Source organism: Enoplosus armatus, chromosome 5 (genome assembly GCF_043641665.1).
Source record: "Enoplosus armatus isolate fEnoArm2 chromosome 5, fEnoArm2.hap1, whole genome shotgun sequence".
Classification (NCBI taxonomy): domain Eukaryota; kingdom Metazoa; phylum Chordata; class Actinopteri; order Centrarchiformes; family Enoplosidae; genus Enoplosus; species Enoplosus armatus.
In genome coordinates this window covers 14677547-14695397 of record NC_092184.1, presented here as the reverse complement: position 1 = coordinate 14695397, position 17851 = coordinate 14677547, and the positions used below count along the sequence as shown (strand labels likewise).

Here is a 17851-nt window from a genome sequence, read left to right as displayed (position 1 = left end):
GGGATCTTAAGGATTGTTTGTTTTGCTGCTGTCAAAGGTTCAAATAGGGAGAAGACGGAGGTTTTGATGACCCTTGGCCCTCAGGTCCTTAGTGGGTGTTCTGCAAACACTCCCTATTGACGTGTGGATAAGGAGAGGCCCGCTGCCGCGCACAGTGCTCATGCTCATTTGAGTGGAAATGGACACTGCGCTGAAAAGAGCCAAGAACCTTGCAAGTGGCTGAAAAGAAAAGAGTATAATACATGTAAGGATGTCGTGGTTACTGTGTGTGTGTGTGTGTGTGTGTGTGTGTGTGTGTGCGCGCGCATGTTTCTTGTTGCTCTGTAGTGACGAACAGTGACAGAAATCAGTCTATAGGTGCTCACTCTCAGGTTTAGAAGACAAAGGAGAAAGAGATACAGATGAACCAAACATACTGTGGGTGCCACATACAGTAGTAGGGACACTGCTGCTTTTTGCTATCACATAATCTATAAACTATACACTGTCAAACTATATCCAGCTGAACCTCAACCTGTGCAAGAGGCTTCCCTGCAATCTGGCCATGCAAAAAGAATCAATTTCCTGACAGTAACAACCATCTTTGAAAGTCAAATATTTCAGAATGAAAAATTATCTTATTATTGATGAAATTAGCAAGTGAGTTTGTCTTGGAAATGTGGGGTGTAGTGTGTGTGTGTGTGTGTGTGTGTGTGTGTGTGTGTGTGTGTGTTTGATATGTAGGCCAAGCAGGAAGTGACCCATAAACATATCCATCCAGCTCTTTCATTGGGGGCCAGTGTTGCCCTCCTCCTCTCACCTCCTCATCCCACTACACACACACACACACACACACACACACACACACACGCGCACGCTCAAAGCCCCCAGTGAGCGCTAAGCAGGCCAGCAGGCCAGCCGACGGGGCTCATTACAGGTCCACAGAGCCCCCCAACACAAAGGCCTGAGCCGCTTTAGCCATGGGATGATCTGCTCTCTACTGACTAGAGAGAGTCCATAGACGGACAAAAGGAGGGAGGGAGGGAGGGGATGGGAGAGAAAGAGGTGGAAGAGAGCAGAGAAGAGGAGAGGAGTGGAGAGCCACGGGCTTTAAGGATGTCAGGAGACCCCGAGAGAGAAAGCCTGGCGGGCACTCAGAGAGGAACGGAGGGAAGGAGGAGGAGGAGGAGGAGGCTTAAGCTCCACTGCTACGTCAGGACATTAACATTCACACAACCTCCCAACATCTGCTGCTTCCTTCTCGCCCTCCATCCCTCCCTCTTTCCATCCCTATCTCCCTCTGTCCGCTAACAACACTGGAACAAAGACAGTAAAGACGGAGAGTGAGAGGACAGATAGACGGAGAGGGACAAGAGGAAAGAAAATGGAGAGAATAAGAAGAGATATGAGATGGATGAATTTAGAAGATTTGGCAGCAAGAGACTTAGCAGCTGCAGGGTCAGAGGACTAAAAACATATTTGTAATATTTGTAAAAACTAATATTTGTAATTATACAAACAGGATTTAAATTGGCCAGGGCACTCAATGGTTAATCACAAAACAGAGGAAAGGCAGCAGAAAACAAGGATAAAATAAAATTATAAATCATTCCAAGTACCAAATATAAACTGCTTTATCAAGTTAAAATCTGTTGCCCATTTGTATTTTACTGTAGACCGTTATGAGCAATATGACCACGGGCACCCGAAGGCCTCAAACAGGCCGGCCTGGGCTCTCTGGTGAAGACAATCTTTGACAGAGCCATAAACCTGTTCTTTTGGAAGCCTCCAGGAAAGAGAGGAAAACCAGAGACATGTCCAGTGCATTAAACCCTCTCCTCTAGTCCCGCGTCTGGCCCTGGGCCTATGTCTGCACCAGTCTGGCCCGCTGCACTCAAAGCCACATGCTCAATTTTATGATGCTTCACCACCATTAGTACAACATTAGCCTTAAGGTGGCGAGGCAGGGAGTGTGGGGTGTCTGATATAAGACAGAAAACATAACCGAGCAAAGGAAAACTTTAATTTTTCTAAACCAATTGTAAAACTGAATTGTCCCCCACTCCATAAAATCTCAAATTCCCACCTGTTCCAAACTACGTAGAGTCTATTCAAAGTATGATGAAGTACATAAAATATGCTTGACAAAGTTCAAATCAGTTAAATCACTGCAACATTGTTCTGTGGCCTACAGTACGGCTGAACAAGTCTTAAGTGAGGTAAGTGTGTGGCTGCTGGGTGCTCTATAGATGATGTATAGATGCCTGGTTCTTTCATATATTTCCTGTGGTGAAATCAGAGCCCTGTTCTGAAGTGCTGGGCTGTGTGTCTGTGTGTGTGTGCGCATGACTGTAAACATGAAGACATCTTTCTCCACAGTCAATCTCTGCCTGTCACATCTGGCTCGCAATTCTACCCCTCGAATACACACTGGAATATATACACCGCGTGCATGGTGACATCTATGACTTATGTACTGGGAGGAGTGTTTGAAATTAAGCTGCAGTGAATATGGGCCCAGAAGCACACAAAGCCGAGAGCAAGAGAGTGTGTGTATACATTTGTCTGTGTGTGTGTGTGTGAGATTGTGGTAGTGTGTGTGGGGAGGGGTGCTGTGAGTCTGTGTGTGGGAAAAACAAGTACGAAACCCGTCTAGGTCCACGGTGGAGTGTGCGTAAATGAGACTGTGGCTCAATCCCAGCTCAGTAAAGCAAGATTTTGTGTGGTAGGGCTTCAAAATATGGCAAAAAAATAAGGTCTAAATATTACACTAATACAATTAGATTTTTCTATTGTAAACTAGATTAACTAGGCTTTACACCATTACATTTGAACAGATTAGTGCAAAAAGTATCACTGGAACATTGGGTACATGTATGCATCTATATGCATGAAAGTAAATAAATGACCAAATAATCAGCATAAAAATACATTTAACTCACAATTTGTTGTACTGTACCTCCAAATATATTACCACACTAATACACTGTAAATATTTGCTGTACTGCATAGCCCTGGGTGATATCACAGGGGTATATTTATGAATGAAAGCAGACGTACTTGAACAAATTGATATGTGACATTTGTGCGTAGGGAAAGTGGTGGACTGACCGACTGACATGGTATATTGACAGAAAAGTCCCATCTCTAACTAGAAAATATGTGATTCAGCACAATGAGGCTGCTAACACACCGCCTTCAAGTTAGCATCCTTGAATGAGTGAGTGACAACAACTGGCAAGTGTCAGACCATGGCAACAGTGCTGAAACACACTGTAACAAGAAAAGACAGAGGGAAGAGAAACCGAATAATCATCCACTTACCGGCAGCCTGCAGGACCATATGCATTCGAACTTTAGCCTGCTCTGCTGGAGTCTGCAGAAGAGTAAGAAAACAAAACAAAAAAGTAGTCAATAATAATGTGATATTTTAGCTGACTCCTACAAAGAGTTCCTCATTCTTCTTAAACAGGTCAGGGTCAACTACAGCATCGAGGCTTGAGCTGGTGGGGCACGTTAAGCAGGACAGACACTTGTTAACACGAAGTCTTTCCTAAGTGTTGTCTTACAGGATGTGTACTATACCACCTTGCTTGATATGACAAAGCGCAGCTCACGACAGGACAGATATCCTCCATGTAATCTAGCTCTAAAACCCTGAGGCCGAAATATATTTTACCCATGATAATCTTTAACTGCAACCATTAAGAGTGAATGTTCCCTTAAACTGTCCTCATGGAGCACCGGGGGACAACTTCGCTAATCTACTTGTCTAGTCGTCTGTAAAAACCCTGCTGGTGAAAAACAGAAAGCAACAACATCTCTGACACACCAGGGAGAATCAATGAGGATGAGATGAAGAGAAATTTAGAGAGAGAGAGAGAGAGAGAGAGAGACAGAGAGAGAGAGAGAGAGAGAGAGAGAGAGAGAGAGAGAGAGAGAAAACAAAAGCTGCTGTAACAAGTCTTTGGAGAGTTGGATAAGAGGGCACAGAGAGCACATTTTACAAAGATCACAGCCAAAGACTCAACATATTCCCCTTCCCATCATGTGCGTGCGTGTGTGTGTATGTGTATGTGTGCATGCATCAGAAACGCTTAGCAGGCATGAACGGGGGGAGGGCCTTCTGCTTTGACAGCTGTATTGGGAGGTGCAACCCTTTTTCCTGACATGCCCTCAGAAGGGCCTTGCTGTAATTCCAATATCACTGCTATTATATTTGAGGGTCTTAATTGTCTAGGAAGAGTGATGGCTAAGACAGGGCGCAGAGCTGTAAAAGGCGAGCGCACTGCAGATTGATCTCTGAGGTTTTTTCGGCACGGCGGCCCTCGTTACCATGCAGCGGTGGAGCCTGTGTGTAGGATTAGAGAGAAATTAAATGCTAATGGGGATGGGATCTGAATCCGCTGCCTGGGAGCATCATTTAGACGACGGGGCCGGGGCGTCGCTGACAGGCAGCACTTCCTCCCTCCTCCTCCTCCTCCTCCTCCTCCTCCTCCACAGACAACCCGGTTCTTTCCTCCCACTATTCCGTCTCCTGGCTCCCCACCCCACCCAGAGCAAAAAAAAATCTGATTTATCAAACTGTAAACTTGTCACTTTGTAAAAACGTCACTTTTCGGTGGCAGCCAGGGAAATATAATGACCCCCTTTAATGTAGCGTTGTCAGGGTGCTCTATTCTAGATGGAACGCACATCAAGGCACTGCAGACAGACTGACGCACACTTAATGCAACATGGATGTGTGTGTATGTGTGTGCGTGTGCATCCCCTGTAGCAGGTGACATAGTGGATCACTCTCACACTGACTGGCACTGCTCGACAGCTAAAATTACTAATCACAATTATGCCAGAGAAGATGAAGCACACTTGAGGCCTCCACCCACACACAAGACGTTTAAACACACACTTTCCAGTCACCCTCATGAAGAAGTGATAGGGATAATTCACTCTATTATTTTCTTGCTTTTTGGCATCTTTGCCTTTAAAGGAACAGTTTTACAACAAAAGGAAGGATTATATGCCACAAAATAAAAGTCCTGGGCAGGATCCGAACACGGTTAAATAGTACAGGGTTTAGCCAGCTGAACAATCAGAACGACACAGAGATCAGTTTTGGTACAACCAGTCATTTAAAGCATTTACACATTACAGCTTAACTAACCTGATCATTGTGCGCTGTGCAATCATCTTAGTTACAGTTTATTACGACGCCCCCTCAGTAATTACATTAGCATTTGTTTACATTGGCCTTAAGGCAAGTGTAAGTCTATGCATCCTCAATGCACACGCACAAACACACACACACACACACACACACACACACACACACACACACACACACACACAGTCCTGCCAGCTGTGGGTAACACAACACTGAATCACACGGGATAGAAAAGTGCTGCTGCATTGTCTGTCGCTGCTGAAACTTTCAAGCAACTTGCTTCTCTTACATCACTAATCAGTGATGTCAAAGCAGCTATTTCATATCACCTGTAAATGGAAAATCACCTGCTTTATCATCAATGATTGGAGATTGATTAGCATTGAATTACCCTTTAAATAAATGCTGAAAAGGGAGAGAAAAAAGAAATCAGGACAAGTGTGTGCCTCCTGCCTACAGAATTAAATGGAGGCTGAATCAGGCTAATTAATATCAAATTATCATCACAAGCAATGTGAAAGGTACTCAGAAGTCAGCCCACAACTAAGCAAACATAATGATACAGAACCCACACACAAGTACACACACACACACACACACACACACACACACACACACACACACACACACACACACACACACACACACACACACACACACAGCACTGCACGTTTTTGCTTCCCAACAAACTCTATTTTTCTCTCTAATTCACACGTGCATGCCTGCTTCCTCTGTGTGTAATTCATTAGTAAACAATAAAAAAGGCGTTAATTGTGCTCCCCAGAGGCAGATCTGTGTTCCCCCCACTGGGAGAGAGGCACCCGCTGCATCTGAAGTGGCTTTGCCCCTCAATTAGAACCGTGCCTTTCCGACGTACACAAACAAACATGAGACACTGAGAAGGACGAAAAGGACTCTGTGTGTGTGTGTGTGTGTGTGTTGTGAGGCAGGAAGGTGGGAGTGTGTGTTGGAAATGAGCAACGTTTTCCTTACAGGGGCTTTAGATTATCACATTGTGAGGAAAGCGGAAACAGGAAGCAGGGGACAAAAAAAAAGCCGGACAAAGTTCAGTCCAGAAAAGTGAAGAAAGAGAGGGAAGGTGAGGGACAAATTAAAAGATGATGATGAAGAAGAAGAATATGGAAATAGAGGGGACCAAAGACAGACAGAAACAGGCACAGCCATCAAGAGAGGGTTTTAGAAGGTAGAAATGTATACTGTTATTGTTAACTGGTGGTTTGTTACAGAGCCATACATATAGTAAATGGATTGTACTTATTTACGGTAGCGTGTTAACCTGACAACAGAAGCAAGTGCTTTACAATGCCTCTCAATTGTCCACACACACACACACACACACACACACACACACACGGACACACACACACACACACATGGACACAGACACAGACACAAAAGGTAGTGGCTGAGCTGCTGTGCAAGGAGCTAGCCTGTCCATTAGGAGCAGTTTGGGGTTCAGTGTCTTGCTGAAGGACACTTTGACATGTAGACAAGGCGAGCCAGCACAAAACCTGCGATTAATTGACCACCAGCTTTACCAACCAAGCCGCGGCCATCTTAAAGGTGGGAGTATGCTCAAAAAGAACCACTTCATACGATATGTCATCAAACAAAAAAAAAGGTGTTCGGAACAGCCCTTGCAATGGTTGTGCACCTGAAAAGTAACTGGTAGTTTTGTAAAGACTCAAAAAGAGCCTGATGGAGAAGTTGCCTATTTTCCTTTCTTTGGCACACCTGGCAAATCACTGCAACCCTCTGACAAGCATTTGGAGCACACCAACGCCTCATGTGTTGCCCTCTGTTGGGATATCTAACAATGAGTATTTCAATTTCATGTGCCCATGCTTTGAGATCCGTCTGTCTCTTGGTAAGAGCAGGAGCCCGTATGGTGCAGAAATTATTATCATCAACAGCATAGGTATTTTTGTATTTTTCCTCTCTCTGGAGGTGTAACGGAACGCCTTTTTTATAAACATCCTCCTTTTCAAGGAGCTGTCATAAAAGAATCTACTATTATTGGGCTATTTTTGCCAGCACTGACACCCACACCCACTCAACTCAGGCAAACTCTTGCCCTGAATGTAACGGGAAGTCCAGTTTGCTCCTAGCAGGCCTCCAGCTTGTTCGCTTACCTCACCACAGCGATGACAGACGCACTGAGACACGCTTAGCTGAGCCTAAGTGCCCAGCGCCTGTCCCATTAGTCAAAAATAAACACGTCCCATTAGAAAAATAAATAACCCTCACTTGGCTTGGTAAAAACAATGCTACACTGTGTGTAATGAGGAAGTGCATGCTGGAAATTTCATCTATTTGTAGTCATGCTCTGGTCCAAGGGAGTATTATTATTATTATTGTCATCATTATCATTATTATTATTATTATTATCATTGGGCCTGAGGACAACCAGACAAAGCAAAGTACGGTGGGTCAGTAGATGAACAAATGCCTGTAAGAGCAAACACAGAGAGGCAGAACAAAGGTCAGATAGGCCATCTTTGGCCAGATGTTGGTCATGTGGTCGGACCGCTGTCTCATTAAATGATTTACTCCCTCTATCACTCCACACAACAACAATAATTAAGAGAGAAGAGAGAAGAGAGAAGAATAACAAAAAGGATATAAACCACCATGTTGCTACAAAGTACGGTTGAATATCAGCAAACATCAACACACACACGCCGATGAGAAACACTTTGTAACTTTTAGTCATTCTCTCCTCACATAATCTGTCCATCCATTCATTTTTATATAATCTGTCACTCAATTTACAATAACCATATTCAGTTCCAGTCACTTCCAGGCTCAAGTGAGACATGGACAAAAACTGAGGAAGTAAGGAAGAGACCAAGGGGCGGGACAATGAATCAATGAAGGGTTAGATAGATACTGTACACATTCGTCCACTGCTCAGTGATTTAATTTTTTATAATCCTTTATAACCTTCCAAGGTAATTTCCACTGAAAATAGACAATGTAGCGCCAGGTACTCAATAACAAAGTTGATTTTGTGTAATTTTAAACATTCATCATTTTGATATACTTGATATACCAAATTTCACTGAAGATTATAAGTTTTAAAGATAATGCCAGTTATCATTTTCTTTGTGATGAGATAAGCCAAAGTACATAACTCTCTTAAACTGGTGTATGCCTATTGTTAGCATGGAGCACAAAAAAATCCAGTAGGACAGATTGGTGACTTTGTCTTTGTCTCTATGGTATGTCCTCTAAAGTAAATTTACCAGAGCCATTTCTTTAACACGTTTTAGTGAAATGAAATCACCTCTGCTGTAAAAGACTGTGATAAACTCTATTCTTTATAAACCTAGTGCTTAAAACTAAGTTTAACAGAACTAAATGTTCAAGGTCAACAGGTGAACTGCACTATTGTAAACATGGTGAATGGTTAATACACATTAAGAAATACAGTAAAAGCCAGCTGCATCCAATTCAAACAGTTTGGGACCTTTGTCGCACGTCATCCCCTCTTTCCTGCTTCCTATATGCAACCTAAAAAGTAACGAATCTGAATGAATAAATGAATGAATGAATGAATGCATTAGTGAAATGTGGGTTTGAGTAAACTCACCTGACAGTTTCAAATGTCTCCATAACACTATAAATGACATCACCAGTCCACATACTGTAACATTAATCTTAATTGCCCCACTGTAACTATTATTATCTGTCAATAAACAGTTTCAATACGCAGACATGCAGCGCCCACCTCAACTAACTCTCTGTATGCTGGAGTTGATATGCTCAATATTCATCTCATTATATTTTTAAAGTCTTCATCTGTTTCCATTTTCTTTCATTTGTTGCATTCTGCTCGGGCTTCCTCTTCATCTCCTCTTCTTCCTCTACGCCTCCCACCCGACCCCCTAAACAAACACACAGATATATCCCATACCCAAAAGAGGACAGGGGAAAACAGAGCCCCTAGAAAATGCAATATTTCTGTTTTTAATATCGAGGTCTATAAGATCAGGGCAGAGATGGGTTCCATGGCAATATGTTTATTTATATATTTTATAAGGAGGGGAAAAAAATCTGCCTATCAGTGTATGTATTTGGGGGGCCTGGGCCACTGTATCTGAGCTCATCTTATATGAAAAATAATGTTGTGTATGGCTATACTTTTATATATAATGGCAATATGGGATCAGGGCTCTTTTACAATGTGCCATACTTCAGGCTAGGGCTAACAGCATTTTATGGCCCGCCAGCAGTTCATCTTCATGTCTCAGGCAGGCAGGAGCACTGCATAATAATGTCGTTTCCTGCCCCCAAATGCTATTTCACAGGCCGGGGCTCATTTCTCAAACTTCACCACTTTTACAATTTCCCAAACTTTTATTCCCGTCATTATTACCAACAAGATTTCATTACGTATTTAGAATGTAAACAAGTCTGAGTAATGACACTCCCCCGTCTCCCTGGAATCATTCCCGCTGATGGCTCTGCTGCTATCTCAGACACACAAGTGCAAACACACACACACTAAAACATGCACGTGCATACAAATGCACAAAACCCCATGCACTGCTGTTTGCCCACATACAACCATACAAGAAGAACGCAGACATATACTCACGTGAACTGCCCCAGCCAAGACACAACTCAAAGGCAGTAATTTACTACCCTGTGTGTGTGCGTGTGTGCGCGCATGCATGTATGTGTTCCCGATAAAGGGGGAGGCGGTGGGGGTGAAGGGGGGGAAAGGAGAGAGTTTTATACTCAACTCACATAAATCATGTAGAAGAAAAATGAGCAAATGTGCAGGCTAACTCATCTTCTCCCCATCCGGAGAAAATGAAATTCACTGGAATACCTATCAAAACTGCAATCATCCAGAGATAATATCTTCTTTGGTCTATCTGCACTTTCCGATTTAATTTCCTCCATGCCCTTGACATCCAGCGATACCATTAAGATGAAGCACATACAGTAAGGGAGTAGTTCTCACGTTTTGATATATGAGATCTCCGCGCTTAATGTAATATCATCATTTGAAAATTAATGCAATCTTTCTTTTGTTTGGGGGGGGGGGGATTTGGAAACACTCAAGGAGCGAGCCGCGGTGAGACAGGCAACAAGATGGAGAGCAAGACAGTGATGGGGACGCATGAAAAGGAGACGGACGCAGAAAAACAAGTGATATGCGAGAAAGGAGGGAAAGAGGGAAAGACGGGGGGATACTTTGTATCCCTCCTCTTCCTCTTCCCGTGCCAGCATGACATGCAATTACGTCTGGGCCTGCCCCAAGTCAGAGGTCACTCAAATTACTCCATCATTTAGCTGCGTCGTCGAGATGAGAGAGAGAAAGAGACCACCCCACCCCCTCCACCCATGCTTCCACATCCTCCCAACCCCCGCCGACACATCAAATATCATGAAATCATTAGTGTAATAAGCAAGGAAATCTGTTTGCAGATTATCAACTCCCCCCCCCCCCCCCCTTCCCCTCCTTTATCTGTCCACAATCTCTCTCTGAGCTGTGTTCAGCTCTTTATCCTATACAATCATATTAGAGAGGAAGAAAGACAGACAGAGACAAAGAAAGAGAAAGAGATACAGTGAGAGATAAAGAGAAAGTGTTTAATGAGACAATTAAAGTCTGACAACATGGACAGACACAGAATAAAGAAAAGAAACTGAGCTCTGAACTCTGCAAAACATTCTTGGTGTGTGAGAGGGTGTTGCCCTGACTACAGCTGCTGTTGCCTATCTGTCAGTAGGCCAACAAGGCAATTTGCCTCAGTAAACTCTTCAACTCACCGAGGGACGCTGGGACGACACGGGCCATCCCTGAAGAAAGCCATGTGTACAGCAATCAGCGCATCAACAAAAGAGACAGTTTCCACGCTACCTTTTCAGATAAAACAAACACACTTTCATGTGATGCAGAGCATCTTTGCATAAATAGATTGTTGCATAAATAATTTTCAGATAAAATGAGGAGTGTTGCGCAGCTCCGGGAGAAGCAGAGGTTCCAATAGCAAAATCCTAAGATAGAAGAGCCAATATAAAAAGAAATGTTGAGGAACTGGTGGAAAGAATTTTGTTGTTTGTCTCTGTTGCTGAGTATATTACTGTGTCATCATGACATTTAAAACAATATGAAGCAGCTTTAAGAGAGTTTTTCATACTTTGCTGTACTGAGGGTGAAACCAGGTGATGTATCCCTGGTTCGCTTTATTCAACAAGTAGATTTTTACCATCTTGATGGCAAAGACATCAAGTAATAGCATTACAGGGACAAGTACCCAACACAGAAATTAAATTTCCATGACAGTAGATTTAACAAAGAGTCAGATGAAGAAATTCAGCTCATTGTGTGAGCTGGATATTCTCTTAGGCAGGAGAAAATGTGTAGATAAGAAATCCTGCTGGAGGGTTACTGCACAACCTTTAAGACTATTAAAGCTTGTGGGAGGTGCAGAAACACTTAATGGCTGTGTTACAAAATAACTATGACTTTATTCAATACAAGAAAGATTCATTATGTATACTGAACTGGCAATGTATTGACTACATTTTAAATTCTGAGACCTATAGCATTTTCCCCCGTAAAATGATGGGGGCTTGATGTGAGCCTAAATTATTAAATGAAATTGGTGTAACAACCGGTCATATGCAAACAATTCCACTTCAACAATGTGGCTGGCTTTAATCAAATTAAAAACTTTTAATGGTAACTTTAAAAGGACGTTATTGCTTTAAAAAAAAGAGCCTACTATGCCCAGTCAAGGCATGACACAAATTCTCCAATGACAACACAGATTTGTCATTTCAGTTTTCTGTGACTCATGACCTGAACTCAACCTGCGACCCTGGACTGACCTGTAATCCAGCCTCTCCTGCTCTCCACCATCATGTTCTATTCAAACTCCCATGCAAGGGTCGACGGCGTACCTCCCTCTCACCTCTGTTCTTCCTCTACCCCTCGCTTTTTCTATGCTTCCCCAGGCAAGTGTGTGTGGTAGAGCGATGGGTACAGCTGCTGATTGAGCCAGTAATCCTGATGAGGCTGATTCCTCGTATATTGATTGAGCTGCTGGCTTTCTTCTACTTCGTTCTAAGAAGCTGTGCATCTGGACTGATTAGCTGCTGTAGGCCACCTCTTTCACTATCCCTCCATTTCTCCCAGAGCAAGGAATCGTCCAACTCGAACTTCGGTGCTTGTGTATGTGTGTTCATGTGTGTGTGTGTGCTTGGATGAGTATGTGCGTGTGTGTGTACAAAAGCAGAAACTAACGCAGAGCACTGGGAGCAATTAACTTCAGTCTTTTTCTCTGCATTGCTACTGATCGCGTTCAGTCAATCTGCTGAAATGCGAAAACAAAACAAACATGAACAATAAAACAAACCTCAGACCACATAAATCTTAATTGCCCACCTAATTACTGCACCAGTCATTCACTCAGACTGTTAACTTAACAGGAGGAGGTAGCGTTAGTATTCATCATGAAAAATCAAGCGCAAGAATTATTTGAACAGAAGCTTGATTGTCACATTTATTTTTTTTGCTATGAGTAAACAACGGAGCAGTTACAGAAACGCTTGCAAATTACTTAAATTAATATGAGGAAGTAATTATCATCTGTAAAAAATAAAAAGTGATTCCTTGATAGAACCAGGTAGCTGGTTGAAAGGATATGAGTTAAGCTTGGCGACGCCATAAGTGTCAATATGGTTGATGCACTAATCTTAAGAGCAGTACATCAACAGAGAGTCATAAATGCCTGTTTAGAAATCTACAGGGATATACAATATGTGTGAGAGTATAGAGGGGAAACAACATCTCGAACAGCCCAGCAACTGTACCTCAGGGGGAGACGAGCTCCATTATTTACACTTCTCTGTCCCGAATCGTAATCAGAGTCTTGCACTCCCCAGGCAGCTGACTACTGGGGTGCAATCTCCCCATAAGCATAAACACACCCATAAATTCAAACACTCAGTATTCAGGTATTCAAATTCCAAGGGACATATATACAAAAAAAAATGCAATAGTAAACATACCAATGTGCGTTTCTGTGTTTGTGTAAATGTGTAATGTTTAACTCCTACGCTATCCTGATAAAGACACAGCAGTATATAAGAATCAAATGCAAATGTTTTAATCTGTCCCTATAGGTCCACTTAATGCAAAAACTATACAAAACACACATGCAAACTGGTTGCACTAACCCCTGCCAAGAAACCTAACATCAACGCAAACATACTCACGTGCAAATAACAATCCCAGCTAGGACATGATTGTGTAAAAGACAATCTAGTTTACATTCCTCTACAGAGCTACTGTTCTGTATAACTTCAGTGAATTGATATAAAATGATAATATGATACACAGATATACAATTCAAGGTGACTTTGGTGACTTTCCTCCTTGGATAGGTGTGTAAGAAGTGTGAAAAAATGAAATGTCGTTTATATTCAGTACATACAGAGAGATTTGTCTGCACTACATACTGACCCAGTATCACTTACGTCTCATGGAAATTAGTTCACATTCCTCCACTTGCCTCTAAGAGGCAGACTCATCTCAACATGAGATGCATAGTGCCTAATGTTTGCCAAGATATAACTGCCAATACACATATTGATTAATGCTGTTTATGCATGTAATCCTCTCTTGAATAATTCACACCACCTTTTATGGAGCACCACATCAATCACACCCACCCATAGACATCTGCAAACCCAAACTACACCATTACTATATCGTGCACTATATTTAATGTCCGTCATTTTATTTAAGTGTCCGAAGTCTGAGTGAGAAATCTATGTACTATTTAGTGGCCTAAAAAACTCCTACAGTGGAATAAAAAAGTAGCTTCAATGGCCTATACACACGGTGACTCCCTACCTCAAAGGAGGACACAATGCTTTAAATAAATAGTTAACAATTATATTATAATTGTACATGTACTTCAATCAGTTCTGAATACAGTCAATAATAATATTAAGGAACAATTCTGCGACTGAGCTTGACGACGACGGTATCTGGGGTCAACTTTATCTGATCTGCCGCTCGCTCAAGTGGAGAGTTACTGAGAACTGTTTGAATTTCGGGGTCAGTCATTTGTGTGGCATATTCAGGGTCATTTGCGTAGCGTGTGGTGGGGCGGGGGGTCATTTGCGTAGGGTGCTGGGAGCTGCGGTTTAGTATGCAGCGAGGCAAGGGAGGGAGGGCATGTGACATCCACCGAGAGCCGGGACCCTCACTGACCCCTGTCTATAATTCATCCCCTGGAATATGGGGCACATCAAACCTTGGTTCCTTCCCACCCAAAAAGAGGAGAGAGAACCTTTTCACTTTGTTGCACGGCACTCTGACCCCGTATTAAAGCAAGTAGCAAGAGAAACCTTGGAAACGTTGGCCATTAAATTTTCAGGGCCGTCCCAGGAGAGCGTTCCCAGCAGCCCCTCGATTCATAGATGGGAGAAGACTGAGGAAAGGCCCCATGCTGGCAGACGGAGTGGGAGAAGGAGAAAGGGAAGGTGTGTGTGTGTGTGTGTGTGTGTATTTGGGCAGAATTGGGGATAAATTAAACCCTAATATAAAAGCTGGTCCCTATGAGAGACACTACCCTCCCTCTATCACTGTTTTCTCCATCTCTCCCTCCCTGCCTGTTAGCTGCAGGTATTCAGCTCCAATTCTGGATGTTTCATTAGGAATGCAGATATCAAAGAGTGTGTGTGTGTGTGTGTGTGTGCGTGCGTGCGTGCATGTGTATGGGGGATAAAAGGGGGGTGTTGAATAAAACTTACCAGATGTTCTAATCTGCCTTTGATGTTCCCGGCGTCCCTGCAACACAACAACACATTTCCCCAACTGTAAATAAAGTGCCGACACAAAACGTCATTTAATGAAAAGATCATTTTTGCAGACACACAAAAAACTATTTTTATTTTAGCACATTAAACACTTACCTGTGATTTATTGTTTGGTCTATAGAACATGAACACACAGCAACAATCACAAAAGCCCAATATGATAGAATTAACTTAAAATGTCTCATGTCCGACCATCAGTCCAAAGATATTGAGTTTATTTTTAGGGGATTAAGAAACAAAGAAAATATTCACATTTGAGAAGCTGAAACTAGTACATTTTTTTATCGAGTGAGCAAGAAATTGATCTTGATCACATGAAAAGGAAAAAAAAACAGATAATGCAGAATTATCCTCATTGTAACCTTTCAGACTGAAGTGCTGTGTGTGTTTGTGTGTGTTTATGTGTGTTTGCATTGACACCAGACAGAGGTTGACTAATCTTGTCGCCACACTGCTGGCAGTCATAATAATCATTTCCAAGTACAGAGACAGAACTCGGAGCTTATTATTTGTGAATTAATAAAAAAATGTGTGTGTGATTATCAGGGTAGCAAAGGCAGAATGGCGAGCTGAGGAAGTGGAAGAGGACGGGGGAGCAGTCGGTTTTAAAAAGAGCAAATTGGCAGTAAATAATAGATGCAATTTTGGCACATTTCAAATTTGCAGCAGTGGAAATCAACAGATCAAGAGAACACAAACAGGCCCCATCCCCGATCCCAGCACCCCCCCATCCAACTCTGGCCCCCATTACTGACAACTCCACCCTGGCCGTGGCGTTTCAGTCTATGTGTGTGTGTGTGTGTGTGCTGAGAGGGAGGCTTATCGACAGGCTTCAGTTGCTAATGCAGCCTGCAGCATCACAGTGTAAATCTACACCATCTCTAAAATTACATACTGTCTAATCCATCCCACCCTCCACCCCCCTTTCCCTACTTTCCTCCATCCATCCATCCATCCATCCATCCATCCATCCATCCACCCCAGCATGCCCCATACCCAGTGTGACCTAAAACCTAAGCCATTCCCACATCGTCAACATTTCTAAATGATGGTATGAAGGAATGACAGAAATATTAAAAGTAAGAAACAACTAGAAAAGAAGAAAATAAAATGTCCTGAAGAAAGGGTGTTTGCTTGTTTATTCTGTGCTCTGTCAGTGAGCCACATGCAGACAAGTCAACCACTTAAGGCAAACTTCATCTAGCTGTAATTACATTACATTCTGACAAACACCCCGCCACATTCATTATACATGACGGGCGCCCGGCAACCAGACAGCAAGACATTTGTTACCGTGGTGACAGTGTGTGTAATCCACTAATGAAGCGCAATTAGTGAGAAACAATCTAACACAGGGGAGACGCAGCGCTCGATCCCTCCTCCTCCACTCATTTCCCTTTGCTTTTTTCTTCCCCCTCTCTCCCCTCGCACTCCTCTTTTATGACCACATGTCTTTTTTTCCTGTCTTTTTATTTTTGTGATCCAACCTTTATTAAGCTCTTCACTTGCATTTAATCTCCCACTCTGTCATCTGTTGTCTTGACTTTATCAAGGGCAAGCTGTCCAGCACTGTCCGCACCAGGGCCGAGGGGATCGCTCTGTCCATTAGACACACACCGCTGACACACACAAACACACACACCATTTTACATCCTCATCTCTCTTTTCAAAACATCATATAATCTGCTGAGGTCTTCAGGGACAGAGCTTTCCTTTTCTCCTTATCTCTCTCTCTCTTCACTCCCTCCCTCCCTCCGTTCTCTGTGCCTTCAACGCAGAGGCAGCATCGATTTCTGAATTACGCCACAATATTAAATAATTAATATACTTGCCATGATTGATGTTTTGCATTAGGCCAATATTAGGTTATCAATCAAAATCCACTTGGTTTAATGTAATAATATTGAAAATGTGTCAGTGCCTGTTCATCCAATTTGTAGTGGAGGCAAGCCAGATAGTAATGGTGGTGTAGCACAAGGCCTCAGAGACACTGTGGCCTGCTTACTACAACCATAGGAGCACATTACAGCCCTGGCACACAGCAGGAGGGAGGGAGGGGAGTGATGGAAGCAGAGACGAAGTGAAGACATGGAAAGTCAGGAATGAAGTAGACAGACTGATTCCTGATATGCTGTGACAGGCTTGGCATGCTGAGAAAGCGGTGCAGTCACGTCACATATTTTAGTTTGTCCTCATTCAAGGAACTATACTTGTGGCACATTAAAAATCTTGCTTAGTTCTACTTACAGTATTATTTCTAATGTATTCATTTACAAGCGAGCTAGTAAGGTAAGTTAAACTCAGTTTCCTACAGTTTGACTATGAGAATGATCGTCCACCGTTCAGTCCTTGACTCTTCCTGTTTACATGTCCAAGTGTCCTTGAGCAAGAAACTGAACACCAAATTGTTCTCCAAATGTAAGTTGCATTAGATAGAAGTCTGGAAAAATGAATGTAATATTTAACCATTTAGTCACTGACTTCAATTAGGAAGAAACGGGTCTCATAAGCCTTTTTCACAGCAGACATTTTGACATGTTATAGTAAGAATTGGCATTGGCTATTAAGAATGGCTATTGATACTCTGAGTCTTGACTGTCTCAAGATACACCCCCAAGGATTATATATTATATACAACAAAACTGTACATTTACAAGAGTAACACGTCAGCTCTGACAAATATCTAAATGCTCAATCAAAAGCTAGTTTGGTGAACACTGCCATTTCATAGATCTCAGGTCCGAGATCAAAGAAAGTTACAGTGTGCACATGCAACCACACTTGAATTCAGGTGCAGGACAAAAACAACACTGCAAATGAAAAAGAGAGGTAGTCTGC

At 42.6% G+C, this 17851-nt stretch overlaps 1 protein-coding gene across 1 annotated transcript in view; it reads right to left on the bottom strand.

Annotated features, from left to right (window-relative positions):
• rsrc1 (arginine/serine-rich coiled-coil 1) overlaps positions 1 to 17851 on the bottom strand; it is a 111871-nt gene that overhangs the window by 54779 nt on the left and 39241 nt on the right. Inside the window, exons 5-6 of the mRNA XM_070906469.1 lie at positions 14948 to 14984; positions 3304 to 3355 (exon numbers count right to left, since the gene is read on the bottom strand). Of these exons, the coding sequence (XP_070762570.1) occupies positions 3304 to 3355; positions 14948 to 14984 (89 nt within the window). The remainder of the gene's footprint in view (positions 1 to 3303; positions 3356 to 14947; positions 14985 to 17851) is intronic.